General features: G+C 34.0%; 1 protein-coding gene across 1 annotated transcript; it reads left to right on the plus strand.

Annotated features, from left to right (window-relative positions):
* Positions 1–2657: 2657 nt before the first annotated feature.
* On the plus strand, positions 2658–13196 carry LOC118034223 (uncharacterized). Its single transcript, XM_073406170.1, has 13 exons — positions 2658–3910; positions 4122–4256; positions 4377–4558; positions 4748–4958; positions 5044–5281; positions 5368–5518; positions 5622–5919; positions 11401–11423; positions 11543–11716; positions 11843–12053; positions 12240–12477; positions 12579–12729; positions 12833–13196. Exons 1-13 carry the CDS (start codon positions 2740–2742, stop codon positions 13142–13144), a joined length of 3495 nt encoding a protein of 1164 aa, XP_073262271.1. The 5' UTR covers positions 2658–2739; the 3' UTR covers positions 13145–13196.
* Positions 13197–13591: the final 395 nt, after the last annotated feature.

The raw sequence follows: 13591 nt of genomic DNA on the forward strand, positions 1-13591 counted from the left end.
ATGATATTTAACGATACAGATTCGGGTTCGGCTCTCCCTTTTTGCTAGGACTCAAATTCCTCCTTCAGGCCACCTTTTTGATACCGCTAAAATTCATCAGTCATAGCAAAATAAAATTTATATGAAAAAACTTTGATAGGCTGCTCCTGACGACGTATCAAAGGCCACCACAGGTCTTACATAAAAGTCTTCACGTCCTAACACAATTCTGGTGACCCTGCAAGTTATCAATTCCTTCTCTACATTGAAATCTTGAACGTGGAATTATATGGATGCCAGCCCACGCAACAAGTTTTATCAAAATAGCTGTGGCTGGCTTCTCAAATGATGCTTCTTTCAAGAAGTTTCGCAGGTCAAAGGCATGGAGATCATGGACCCATAGCTGTGGTTAGTTCTGAATAAATTTTCTCACTGGCTTTATGTGTTGGGACAACTTGCTATGCGTAAAGTTATAATGTCGAAATAAAGGTGCATGATTATATATTTGCATTTTAGTTATGATATTTAACGATAAAGATTCGGGTTCGGCTCTCCCTTTTTGCTAGGACTCAATTCCTCCTTCAGGCCATCAGTCATAGCAAAATAAAATTTATATGAAAAAACTTTCATAGGCTGCTCCTGACGACGTATCAAAGGCCATCACAAGTCTTACACAAAAGTCTTCACGTACTAAGACAATTCTGGCGACCCTACAAGTTATCAATTCCTTCTCTACATTGAAATCTTGAACGTGGAATTATATGGATGCCAGCCCACGCAACAAGTTTTATCAAAATATCTATCTGTGGCTGACTTCTCAAATGATGCTTCTTTCAAGAAGTTTCGCAGGTCAAATATTAGCACAGATGTCTCCTGAATGTGTTTCCACTCTTTCCTCTCTTATTTTTCTAAGAAGTCGTGAGACTTTCTCATACTAGATTTTAGCTTTTCAACTGACTCGCCTGCGAAATAAATTCCCTGTCAAAATATAAAAGTTGGGTCGGGAAACGTGAAGGTTAAGTTGTGCCAAGAAAGAGAGGATTCGATTAAAAGATGAGAGGATTAGGTTGAGTTGGGGAAAAAAGGGTTCGTCTGAAAAAATAAAAGGGTTAGTGTAACAGTGTTAAATACGCACAAGATGCACGCTTCGGCAGGCTATCCAAAATAGTGTTTAAGGGTGCTGGGAGCTATATCAATAGTAGGATAAATTAGTAACGCAGATTTGTGTAACTGTAGGTTTATCAAAGAAAAATCAGCAACACAAATTTGTGTAGCTATAGGTTCGTCAAAGAATAATCAGCAACATAGATTGTTGACAAACATGGGTTGAACGATGAAATGTCGAGGTCAGGCAGGAAAACTCATCAGGGAAATAGGCTGACAATAACTGGGGCTGTCATGGAATTCGGCAGCGCAAATATTAGCAGCCTGTATGCAGATGCGAATTCGACAGCGCGCAACAACTTGTGCAAGTCATGGGTTCGACTTGGCACGATCTAAAACTTGGACGAAGGATTGTTCAAAACATACAGGTGACTTAACAACTGACGCAACAAGAACTGGTAGTTAGGGCTGCCATGTGAGCATGCAAGAACGTGGATGAGTGGGAGTTATGGACTTCCTAGATCATGGGATCATAGGACAAAACGTGGGGGCTGATCAAGGGGATTGCTCTACAAGCTGCTGGATCATGGGATCATGGGCAGTAACTGTCCACTACTTCTAAAAAATAAGCCTCTAAGATCATGGAGATTATGGGAGAGAAAGTATCCCATTATATCCTGAAAAAAAAAAAGATTATAGGTGTGTCTTATAGCTCACATAGTTGATTATAAATAGTTGTTGTAGCTATTGTTTATAGGTAGGAAATAACATATGTGTAAGCTTGGTGGAGGCTGCAAACAGCTAAAAGAGGGGAAAGACGAGATATTTCAGCATCTCTGTTCTGAAGAGGGAAATTAGGACACCTGTCAAAGAGCAAGCCAAAACCTACTTGTACAAGTAACTGAAAACTTCCTAGCACATCCCCTTTTGCTGGTGTCTTAGCACAAGCAAAAATAGTTTTTTTATTTAGTATCAAAACTAATAATCAGACAATTTTAAAATACTTTAAGAGAATGTTTGAAATTTTTTTTAAAATAATTTTTTTATATTTTAAATCTTTTTAATGTGTTGATCTTAAAAATAATTTTTATAAAATAAAAAAAATTATTTTAATATATTTCAATACAAAACATATTTTAAAAAATAACTCTCAGCAACTATAACTTGACAATGCAAAGAATGATTCATTTGGATGGACCCCAAAACTCAGAATCAATGGAATGTGGACACGCTAAGCCGGTCAAATCACTCGACTTTCTATCAGGTATTTTAGGATCGTCACTTTTATATCTCGTCAAAATCCAGTTATTTTGGAAGAGAAATTTTTTGAATTTTCTAATATCGATATAAATAATCTTTCTTTGACAAAATTAAAAAGAAAGGTTGAATTTTTAGGATGTAAAAGTTGACTGGAAATATCGTTGTACGATAACAACTACAAGGTGCCACCAAACCATGTATAAAAACAAAACAAAAAATATTAAAAAAGCGTATAGTTTTTTTTTTTTTTCGTCCTACCACATGGCAACATGATCAAGGTGAAAACTAATTGAGCATTGATTGTTCCTTCTAGGAAAAAACACAGACTGCACGTTAACTGGCAAGACTAAAAACATTCTCGTTTATTACACTTCAAGCAAATAACCTTTCAGAAAAATGCGAGGCCCCAGATCCAAGAGTTTCACTTCTCACGGATACAGATTAGGAGTCCTGCTGGGGTTGCAAAAGCAAGCTTCTTCTTCAATGGCTTGCAACACTATGATCATCACCCTCCTTCTCTTTCTATCTTCCCATGTTCATAGCTCAAACTCCCAAGAAACCTGGATTAGAGCAGGTTACTGGGATTCCGTCAGTGAAATGCCCGTTTCTAATATCAATTCTGCTCTTTTTACTCACCTTGTATGTGCCTTTTCTGTTATAAATTCTTCTACTTATCATATTCATATTAACTCTTCCAAAGAATCCTACTTCTCCACCTTCACAGGCACTGTCAGGGCTAAGAACCCTTCAGTTAAAACCCTTCTATCCATCTTGGCTAGGAGAGGGGGTCTTCCAACTTTTTCCTCAATGATAAATCAGTCTTCTTATAGAAAGTCTTTTATCGAGTCCTCGATATATACAGCGAGGCTTTATGGTTTTGATGGCCTAGACCTTTCGGTTGGGCCAAGTATGAGCATCAACATGACCAATCTAGGAATCCTTTTCGATGAGTGGCGAGACGCTATAGCTTCTGATTCAAGAAAATCTGGCAAGTCACAGTTGCTCTTGGTAATGTCAGCTACTCACTCGCCTGCTCAGCACTCGGCTACTTATCCTATTGACATCATGAAAAGGACCTTAGATTGGATACATCTTGTTGCATATGACTATCATGTGCCTGCAGAATTTAATTTTACTGGTGCACATGCTGCTTTATATGGCACTTCAAATTGGGTTAACACCGATGAATGGATAAAGGAATGGCAAAGAGGAGGATTATCTGCTAGCAAACTGGTTTTGGGTTTGCCTTACCATGGTTATGCATGGACACTGGTGAACCCCAACGAAAAAGAGTTTGGAGCACCCTCCTCGGGTCCAGCTGTAACAAGTGATGGCTCCATGGGTTATAAGAATATTAAATCTTTCATTCAAGGTTATGGCTATGGAGCTGCAGCAGTGTACAATTCTACCTATGTTACGAAGCTTTTCGTTTTTGGGTCGATTTGGATCAATTTTGATGATGTGGAGACTATCAAGGCTAAGATTTCTTATGCAAAGGAAAACAATCTTAGTGGTTACAGCGTATTTCAGCTCTCCAATGACGATAACTGGATTCTTTCTCGAGCAGGTAGGTTGTTAGTGGAAATTTCGATCTCCCATTTTATCTTCTTTATTTTAATGAAACACCGGACTAGAGATGTTTCAATTGCTTTTGAATTATCAATTGCCCTCCCCTGCAATACTAAGTTCTGTGAGGTGTGTTTTATAGAGTAAATGAGCTTTCACTGCAATAGAAAGATATCATAAAACAATACTTACATGATGATAAATGCTCGCAGCTCAGGGAAAAGATGAAGATGGACTGAACAAGAGGAAGGTATTGGTAACTATTCTGGTTACGATTGCTGTGGTCATTCTCGTGTTGGGCACCATAATTTGTTGTTACTTTAGAAGGAAAAAACTCAGCTCAAAAGGTAACATCTTCCCGTTGTGACAATTTTCCAAATATATTAACCAAAATTTTGAGTTGGTTCAGCAATTATTACAACAGGATTAAGATACAGTTAGTTCTTTGATTTGTTTCATGGTAACAGAAATTGCTGGGAGTGTCCAAAAATCACTATCTGTAGTGAAAATCAAAGTATCTGCTACTAGAGCTATTAATAGCGATGCTCCAAATCTGCAAGCACTCAGTTTTGATACAATTGCTGCGGCTACTAATAACTTTTCGAGTGAAAACAAACTTGGAGCAGGTGGATTTGGCTCTGTCTACAAGGTAAATAAATTTGGCAAAATATAAATGCGCTCTGATTCTTTCACTGCAGAACACTAATTACATATAAGCTGTATGTTTATATTCTATACGAAAGAAGGATTTCGAGGGTACAGAATATTGGCAAGTAATTGTCTTGAATGACTTTGAAAGGGTCGAAAGCATGACAGCTTGAGGCATTTGCTTTGCCAGGGTAAACTACCAAACGGAAAGGAAATAGCAGTGAAGAGACTGTCAAAAACTTCGACTCAAGGTGAAGAGGAGTTCAAAAATGAGGTCACACTTACAGAAAAACTTCAACATGTGAATATAGTTACAGTTTTGGGATTTTGCACCGAGAGGGAAGAAAAGATGCTGATCTACGAGTACATGCCGAACAAGAGCTTGGATTTCTACATCTATGGTCAGTAGAATCTTTTTCTCTAGCTTAGTTTGGCCAACCTTCTAAATGTACCTCGAATAATTGTTGAAGGTCTCCTTCGATGTAGATCCAGTCAGAAGATACATGTTAGATTGGAGAAAACGCGTTCATATCATTGAAGGTCTTACTCAAGGGCTTCTGTATCTCCAAGAATACTCGAATTTTACCATTATTCATCGAGACATAAAGAGTAGCAACGTTCTATTGGATGAGGAAATGAACCCTAAGATATCAGACTTTGGTATGGCTAGGCTCTTCAGGAAAGATGAACTCGAAGCAAACACAAGCAGGATAGTTGGAACATAGTAAGGAAATTGTCTCAAAGTGGTATATATTTCGACATGAACTGTTTGCTAAATCTTCTCATTCTTATTTATTTTTTGAATTGCAGTGGTTATGTTCCCCCTGAATATGTAAGAAAAGGCATATACTCCATGAAATATGATGTTTACAGCTTTGGAGTTCTTCTCCTGCAAATCATAAGTGGCAAGAGGAGTACATGTTACTATGGTGCAGACGAAAACTGGAACCTTCTTGAATATGTAAGTGATCAGTCACATCTTTTCCAATATATGAATGCATAATTCACTTTTTTTCTCCCATAGTCTGCATTTGAATACCAATATGGTTATCAAATTGTTTCAGGCATATGAATTATGGAAAGATGGTGAAGGCGTGGAGTTTTTCGATTCATCGCTAGACGATTCCTTTTCATCATGTAAACTCACAAGATGCCTGCAAGTTGCTCTATTATGCGTCCAAGAAAATCCTTTGGACAGGCCATCTATGTTAAAAATTTCTTTGATGCTAAAAAATGAAAATGCTCCAATCGCCACTCCAAAAAGGCCTTCTTTTTCAACCAAAAGAGATGAAGAGGAGGACAGTGTTCTCAGGAATAAAATTTATTCTGTGAATGATGCAACAATATCTGACTTGGAACCTCGCTGAAGTAAAGGCTTTCATGAACAGAACTCAAGTGTCTCTCCTTTTTTCTTCCTGGTTGAACTGATTGTATGTATTCTTTCTAAGTTATTATGATAGATCCTGTTCTTTTATATCTTAATGATTGTTGGCTACCAGAAAGGGTCCATCTCTCACAACAATGTAAGATCATTTACTATAGCTTTACAACCAGATGTATACAACAGTAGGAATGAGAACCCAGTGCTTTGGATAGAAGCCCTCATTTTTACTTCATGCAAAGCAGAATCAACCTGCATTTTAGTGTCAATCGCAATTATCAGAACAGCATTTAGGGAAAAGCACTCGTCTCGATGATTGTTTCAAAAGTCAGCTTGTAGTTATGAAACCATAATAGCATGATCTTCTCAGAAGTTCCCTCCCTTTCTCTCTCAATAACATTAAGGGAATAGTCGTAAGGAAAGTAGCAAACTAGAAAAGGAAAATTAAGGGCATTTCTTCTCCAAGGAAAAACATAACCACGAAGATTGAATAGGATGTTGTGCGTGGCAACAAAACAAATTTGGTTAATCTGACCATTCAGCCTCATATTCCTTGCCGTATGCATTAAGCAATGGTGCAATAAGATTTTCTACAAAAAGAAGAAGAAGCTGTCTCGATTTTTTGGTTAGATAGAGATAGGGTAGGGTGAGAACTGAGAAGGGTTCTTTCTCTGTTTTCTCTGCTTTTATCAAGGTGACCGTACGTGACTTACCCTTGGTCATGTGTCAAACTTCTTGGTTAAAATTGTTTCTTTCTATTTAGATTTTTTTTTCCTGCACGAACAATGAAAGGTATTGTGAAGGTCTGTGATTTCCATGTTTTTTATGGCGGGCAAGAGTCAAGGAAAACGGCTTCTGCTGATCCAATGTAGACAAAAAGGCAAGCTTGAAAGTTGGAAACTGCTTTTTCTTTGTTAATAAAACTACTTGATATGAAACTTTATTCTCAACAAAATAAAATTGAGAAATATGAACATGGTTTTTCTTGTGTTTGATGTATAGTCAGCAGCCTTGCGCAAAAAGGAAAGACTATATTCCTAGCTCTGTTGTAATTGCCAAATTCTGAGACGTAACCTCATCAGAACTTTAGTTCCTACTGTCGTTTATCCTTGTTCTCCAACTTGTTTCGAAGTCAAAATCATTCTTTGGATGCCACAATTAATTAACGGATTCCTCATTTGATCTCTTAGCAAATAAAATAAGAGGAGAACAAGAATCGTGAAGTTCAAGAATCTCCAGGCAAGAATTTCTGCACATTTGTTGTAGGTTCTGATAGATCAAGTGCTTGCCCAAAAGGCTTAATTTTCATTTCATATAACAGCTATTTATATATAAAGATAGCAATCTTTACATGGAATAATCCCCGTATCAAAGGTAAAAGAGGAAAGAGTCCAGATGTTTACAATCAAGGGTGTTTACAGGATGATATGATCATTGACTTACATGTGAGGAAAGCTCATTAGAGCTCGGGGGAATCCAGAGAAGTAGCCGTTCTAGAGATCCAATTACTTCCCCATCAAGTTGGAGCATGTTGATTGGATAAACCCCAACTTGTCTAGGATATAGCAGAATGCCTCTTTGCCAAGAGGCCTGGTAAAGATGTCAGCTAATTGAGAAGATGATGAAACAAACTTTGGAGGGATAACTCAATACCCACTGGGCAATTACCTACTTTTTGTGAATTTCATCTCCGTTTACTGCATGTTTACTATTTCTATAGCATCTGTCAAAGAACCATATCAACCCAATAACTTAAATTATTAGATAAAATTTTAAGTTATAATTTATATTATTTTGTATTATTTTTTGAAGTGAAAGCTTTTTGGATTTAAAATTTGTACAGATCTTATTATCTTGTACTTAATTTTTTATAAAATAAATAGAGATATAAGATTCTGATTATTTAATTATTAAAATTTTAATATTATATAACAAGTTAAATTATTAGAGGAGGTGAAGGATTGATATATTATTATGTAAGAGTTGATATATCAAGATCAAAGTTCACGCAGCATGAAAAGACTGAAACTGATACCTTTGTCTGTAAAGGTGCGTACCTCCACAAGAATGGAAAGCAAGCACCAAACAGTTCTTTGACATTTGGTGCATTCACTTTAATGGTGATTCTGACATTTTTTTCTCTCTCTCCTTACATTGGTTTGGATTTTAAGGAGCGCTGACAAAGACCCTCCTTGTGAAGAACAATTTCATTTTATGTGGTTCTCTTTGTCTGCAAGACATTCATGACACCTTCCCAGGCATATATAAGATCATGAGCATGTCCTGTTTTCCTCAAACATTAAGGATTCACATCTGTTCACTGACGCAGGAAAAAGGTTTGTTACCTGTCAATTAATATCTAGCCTCTCAATTCATTGCCATTCTTTAACATTTAAGCCCACTTGACTTTATTTGGTGTTTCAGAACATTAAAAAAAAAAAAAAAACAAATACGAAGAATATAAAATAAATTTATTTTTAAAACATTTTAAAATAAAAAATAAAATAAAATAATTAATTTAAAATATTTTAAAATAAAAAAATATTTTTGAAAACACCTAACATCAAAATATCAAACATTAGTAATACAAAAGAATGTAATGTTATATACGTGCACACTCTTTTAAATCAAATATATACATAATAATTAACATTAAATTTTTAATTAATGAATCACCTTCAACCATGCATATTAATTAAATGTTTTATTTTTAACCATAATCATAGCGACAGCTACCGCCACAACCACCGCGTTATGAACTCTAGAAAAAGTGGGCGCAATTTGTATGCAGTGTAGAAATTTCAATTCAACTGTGGTGGATATTAAGAATAATGTGAAGACGGTGTGTTAGTGTTAGAATTTTATTATGATGATAGTGATATATATATTTGGGACAAATGCTAATATCTGAATTGGTTGATTTTTGTATCCCTAGCGGAACTATTTGTTTATTATTAACATGAATCTTCAAGCCAATTAGCATGTATCTTAATTAATCATACAGATTTTAAAGTTAATAATTATATAAGTTTTTAGTGGTTTTTAGATTTGTGATACTTAAACTAGTAATTTTTTAAAAAATAAATTTAAAATCTAACCCGTTAAACTAAACCTTTTAAAATTATAAAGCTGTTTTTGACTTGTATTACAAGTATTGTCTTCAGCATGGCTCCTTTGTTACTGCAGAGAAACCTACTCAACATCAATATGATGTCTAAATGACCTCGGAGTGACGGCACTAAAAATCTTATTAAACGCAGCTTCAGTGTTATAATAGACCATTAATTCAATAGAGTTGGTGGAGTGAAAGGAAAACACAATTCCTGCATAGAAATAAACAATATAGATTTATATAAAAAGTTAAAAGACCTCAATCTTTTATTAAATATTAGATACATGATCCGCGCGATACCACGAGTCATTTTTTTACATAAAAATATTAATTTTTTTTTTAAATATTGGGTTTTTCTGCAAAGCTATACCCAAGAATCTTGGATTTGGCTACAACGTCTGATCTAAGAGTAATATTTATAATATTAATAATAACATTAAACTTGCATGACCCAAGTTTAAGTGAGCCTGACTGAAACACCGGACCCAAGAATATTGGATGTAGGTCTAGTTATAAGGTTGTGTCATAAAAGTGTGATAATTAAATAGATTAATTTAAAAAAAAAAACAAAGAAAAAAATCAACAGTACGGAAAAAACTAATGAAGAAAAAGAAAAAAAATAAATTAATTGGATTAATCGTTCAAACCAGGTTATCCTGTAAAACCTGGGATTCGCGTCATGAAAGTTTGATAACTATATAGAAAAAAAATAACGGATTTACCCAGAATTAACTGGGTTAACCCATCAAACCAAGTTAACCCATCAAGCTCAAGATACGTGTCATGAAAGTATGAAAATCTGATAATTAAATAGAAAGAAAATTTACTTTAACAAACTAAACTAAATGAAAAAAATAACTCGTTAAATCAGGTTAACCCATCAAACCCGAGATCCGTATCATGAAAATCTGCTAATTAAATAAAAAAATTAACATAAACAAACTAAATCAAACAAAAAAAATTAAAAAGAAAAAAACAGTTATATAATATAATATAATATAATATAATATAATTATTAAATAATAATTATAATAATATAATATATTAATAAGTAAATATATTAGTAAAAGGTGTAACATGCCCGCGCGATGCCGCGAGCTTGTGGCATGTTTGTGCATTATCGTGGATTTGTGAAAAAAATCATATAAAAAAAAATTATTATCATCCACAATATTTGAAAGGAAAAAACTACAAAGTTATTTTCTCAATCAGCTCAATATTAAAAAAAATCGACAAAAAAAATTATGAAAAAAACACAAAAAAAAAAAAGATGACAATTTTGGAAGAAAAAAAAAAGCAAAAAACAAATAATAAAAAAATGAAAAAAAAAAATATGTGGAAAAAGTTAAAGCTAAATTTTCAACCAGCTCAATATTAAAATCATTTATGAAAACACTATAGCAATCTATAGTGTTTTGTGAGGAAATATACAATTATAATTCTCAACCAGCTCAATATTAAAAAAAATCAACAAATATAATTTTGACAAATATAAAAAAAAAAAGGAAAAAAAAACATGCAGGGAAACACTATAATAATCTATGGTGTTTCATGAGAAAATCTACAGTTGTAATTTTTAACCAGTTCAATATTAAAAACAATAAAAACGATACAGACAATTTAAAAAAAAAAACATAACAAAAAAAATCATATGGGAGAACACTGTAGTAATCAACGATGTTTTAAGGAAAAAAAGCTAAATTGTCAACCAGCTCAGTATGAAAAAAATAAATTTGACAAAAACATATTTGAAAAAAAAACATCGATAAAAAAAACATGTGGGGAAATATTGTAGCAAGGCAGAAATCATATGGGAAAAACACTATATAGCAATCTACAGTGTTTTAAATAACTACAAATCTAAATTCTCAATCAGTTTAATATGAAAAAAATAAAATCTACAAAAAAAATTCTTAAAAAAAAAATTATTTAATAAAAAATCATGTAGAGAAACATTATAATAATCCAGTGTTTTAAAGAAAAAAAAATTAAAAAACTAAATTCTCAATCAGCTCAATAGTAAAAAAATAAAATCAACAAAAATAATTGTGAAAAAAAAGAGAAAATATAAAGAAGAAAAGACAATTTCGGGAAAAATTTAAAAAAAAAAAACATGGGGAAAGCTAAAGTTAAAGCTAAATTCTCAACCAACTCAATATTGAAAAAATAAATTCGATAAAAATTATTTAAAAAAAAACATGTGAGAAAAACACTACAACCAAACACAAATCATTTAAAAAAAACACTGCATCCAAACACAAACCTTTTAATGGAGCTGGTTGTGGCTAAAAATTGTGCTTCCAATTGCTTTCATCAGTATCTTATCAGCCTCATTGATGTTTTACTACAGAAGGAGACTTTTTGAGCGAGAAGGTAAACTTTAATCAATTGAGAGGGTCCGCCATTTACTTTCAATAATGGAATGACGAACAGATAAACATTTTTGGGTTGCTTCCTTCTTCTATTTTCAGCTACAGGAACCAGAGTCTTAGGTAATAGAAGTTTCTCTGGTAGAGGAACTAGCTAGTTTATCAGCCACTGCAGAAAATTTTGATGGTGATGTTCCTATCCCGCAAGTGTTCAGTTCTGAAAGCATTAAAGCAGCTACAAATGACTTTTCAAGAGAAAACCAGCTTGGAGAGGGTGGGTTTGGCCCTGTTTATAAGGTATTGTATGGTTAAGTTAACCCTCTGTATTCCTGACTGAAAGTCTCACGTTTGGAACGTTCATGTTCGGATTTTCAGGTTTGTTTACAGGAAATAATGCTAACATCAAGTGTCAAAATGTACCAGGGTAAATTACCAAGAGGCCTGGAAATAGCAGTGAAGAGGCTGTCAGCATCATCAACTCAAGGACTTGAAGAGTTCAAGAACGAGGTTTCGCTTACGGCTAGACTTCAACATGTAAATCTAATTAGGCTTCTTGGATTTTGCTCCGAGAGGGGAGAGAAGATGCTAATATACGAGTACATGCCAAATAAAAGCTTGGATCTCTACCTCTTTGGTCTGCAATCTTATTCTGCTTAGTCATTGCAGCTAATAAGCACACATTTTATTAACAAGCAGTTTTTTTCTCCAAAAGCTCAGATCATTCTAGTCATCTGTATTGGGAGGTCTCAACGGATGCCAAATTAATGTCATTCTTAAGATAAGTAGCAACTAAAAGTTTCTCCTGTGCCATTTTATGCAGATCCAATTAGAAGTTATAGCTTGGATTGGAGTAAGCGGGTTCGTATCATTGAAGGGGTTACTCAAGGGCTTCTATACCTGCAAGAGTACTCAAATTTTACAATAATTCATCGAGATTTGAAATCTAGCAACATTTTACTAGACGATGAAATGAATCCAAAGATATCAGATTTTGGCATGGCTAAACTTTTCAGGAAAGATGTCAATGAAGCGAACACGAGCAGAATTGTTGGAACTTAGTAAGTAGCTGCCTCTCATTAACGATCGATAACCTCCATCTCATTGACATCAACTTCTTATTTGCTGTACATACTTAGCATTAACATGTCCAATATTGCAGCGGCTATGTTCCTCCTGAATATGCGAGGAGAGGCATATATTCCATAAAGTATGATGTTTATAGCTTTGGAGTTGTCCTGCTTCAAATGATAAGTGGAAAGACGAATACACGTTTTTACGGCGAAAACGAAGACTTGAACCTTTTAGAATATGTGAGTTACTTGAATTCATATCATTATTTGCACCATTTGATTTGCTAGTTTAGCTTTTCACGTAGAGTTGACAGCTTGAAATGCATTGACTTGATGCATGCAGGCATATGACCTGTGGGAAAACGGGAGAGGAATGGAATTCATTGATCCATTTTTGGATGATTCATCCTCACCTTGTAAACTACTGACATGCATGCAAGTTGCTCTGCTGTGTGTCCAAGAAAATCCAGATGCTAGACCAACAATGCTGGAAGCTTTCTCAATGCTCAAAAATGATGATTCCCTGGCTATTGCTACTCCTGAAAGGCCAGGATTTTCAGAAAGAAAGAAAGGGGACATGGAAACTGCATCCTCATCCCAGCAAGTAATGTGTTCATTCAATGATTCGCAAGTTTCCCAATTGGAACCCCGTTGAGAATCCAACCTGTATTGAGCTAAAGAAATCATAACTTAGCTTCTTTCGTCTTGACCTGTGTTCTTCCTCCTTGCACTCATTAAATCTTTGTTGATATTAGTTGAAGATAAAATTGTTATTTTTAAAATTATTTTGAAATAAATTTATATGTTTCCAAGAACATTAAAGATAAAGATATAAAATAAAAACACAAGAACATTACAGATAATGATATAAAATAAAATTATTTTTAAAATTATTTTGAAATAAATTTATATGTTTCCAAAACAAGAAACATATAAAAATATATATTTTTTTCTTTAGTAGGTAAATGTTGTTATCTTTTCTATTTGGTTGCTAATTTACAATAACAGAGTTTGTATGGATTTTTAATTAGATATGTTAGATAATAATATAAATTATATCTTGGGATTTTATCTAAAAGCTTAAATTTTTAGGTTGAGATGG

The sequence above is a fragment of the Populus alba genome, chromosome 18 (assembly GCF_005239225.2).
Source record: "Populus alba chromosome 18, ASM523922v2, whole genome shotgun sequence".
In the NCBI taxonomy this organism is placed as follows: Eukaryota; Viridiplantae; Streptophyta; class Magnoliopsida; order Malpighiales; family Salicaceae; genus Populus; species Populus alba.